This window comes from Geospiza fortis, unplaced genomic scaffold, assembly GCF_000277835.1.
Source record: "Geospiza fortis unplaced genomic scaffold, GeoFor_1.0 scaffold130, whole genome shotgun sequence".
Taxonomy (NCBI): domain Eukaryota; kingdom Metazoa; phylum Chordata; class Aves; order Passeriformes; family Thraupidae; genus Geospiza; species Geospiza fortis.
In genome coordinates this window covers 12,142,989-12,144,655 of record NW_005054300.1, presented here as the reverse complement: position 1 = coordinate 12,144,655, position 1,667 = coordinate 12,142,989, and the positions used below count along the sequence as shown (strand labels likewise).

Here is a 1,667-nt window from a genome sequence, read left to right as displayed (position 1 = left end):
CTTAAGGGAAGAAAAGAAATCCTGGAGTTAATAGTCTTGTTTCTAACATGTTTGTCTTTCAATTGACTGATTTTAGTGTTTCAGAAGAAGTAAGGATAGATTGTAAAGCAAAATCATCAGAGAATTTATTGCACATATTTATATGTATATATTTATATTTTGCACGTATTTATAGCTTTTCAGTATCTTAAAGGCATTCAGGCAGATCCATGCTTAAGTCTGGTTCTGTACTACACAGAACACAAGTAAAATTCCCACAATTACAGCATGACAAGTGCCATCACCAGTGCCATAAAAGCACAGAGATTAATCTAGCTTTGAAAAATATTGCAGGAATATCAAAAAGACTGCAGTATCAGCCATACCTGATACATTTCAGCCTTCCGTTAAGTGTCCTTCAAGTTTTTAGTCTATTCAGTTGTGAGATGAAGGTGGAAAAGTCCTGTGGATAGGGTAGTCAAGATACAGTGTCCTCTATCCTCAGAAAAATATTTACTTGGTGTTATATGAAAGCTGGGCTACTTGAGTGCAGTGTTCCAAGCTCTTCCTGATGGCTGTGACCACTGAAGCTTGTTGAACATCTCTGTAAATCCTGGGATATGGCTATGTGAGTCTTTTGTACAGACTGGTTCAGAGATTACTTCTAACCCTACATGCAAAGGGCCTCCTATTTACAGAAGAAACTTTAAAAAATAAAAAGAATTGTTGAGATGAGACAGCTATATTTAAAAGACCAAACTCACAGGATAAAATAAAACAAGACCAAAGACTTTTCTGGAACAAGGGGCGTCACTAAAAAAACTAAGCTTCTGTCTTGGAATTCTTGTGTGACAGCTGTAAGGTCATCCCTAGAGATATACAGAGGAAAACAAAGACCATAATCGCTAGAGAACAGGGTACATCAACTGACTACTACTATTTACTACTACCTACTATTTACAGACACATGGAGCACAGTCAGAAGGGGTATTCACAGAACACAAGTGCATTAGGAATGCAACACATTCAAGAGCCATACTTACAGGATAACCTGGGAAAGCAGGGTAGCCATCAGAAGGGGGATACCCTGGGTACGACATTCTGGGGAAGAAAAAATAAAAAAGGTATTTTCACTGTGAGGCACTATCTTTGAGTTTGTAGTAAGTATTTGCTTGCTAATTACCTGTTAAATTGCTTGAATAATCTGCTATTAACATATAGAACTTTCCTTTTTTTTTCCTCTCCTACATCTGACCATAGCAATCAGAATTCAGAAGGGAAGCATCTTCAACTTATAGTAATTAACTATCACTCTTATTTAGGGTCAGACAGACATTTAAACATGGTAAGAGGCTCAAACTTCCAGAAAGCTTTGAAATACAGGATACACTTTGAGGTGCCAGCAGGAGGGAGCTTGAACCCTTTGCCAGGACAGAAACTAAGCAGGTTTCTGGACTGCACCAAGAACCTGTATCCATCACCTTGCACTGCTCTGCTCACAGGGGTAGTTCCTGGGAGAAGAGCAGTACCCTAGCTATGCCATGTAAAATGGTAATTTGATAAGAACAGGTATAATCCCTCAGGATTACTTCATTTGTGGAGGAAATTTCTATTTCCTGACAGTAACTGGGTTTTTTTAGTCACATTTTTAACAGAGGGACTTGGGGAGTAGGGGTAGAGATCATCCC

General features: G+C 38.6%; 1 protein-coding gene across 1 annotated transcript in view; it reads right to left on the bottom strand.

The window, feature by feature from the left end:
- ANXA7 (annexin A7) overlaps positions 1–1,082 on the bottom strand; it is an 11,716-nt gene extending 10,634 nt beyond the window's left edge. The window contains exon 1 of the mRNA XM_005417225.1: positions 1,023–1,082. Coding sequence (XP_005417282.1) covers positions 1,023–1,079 — 57 coding nt within the window. The 5' untranslated portion in view covers positions 1,080–1,082. The remainder of the gene's footprint in view (positions 1–1,022) is intronic.
- Positions 1,083–1,667: the final 585 nt, after the last annotated feature.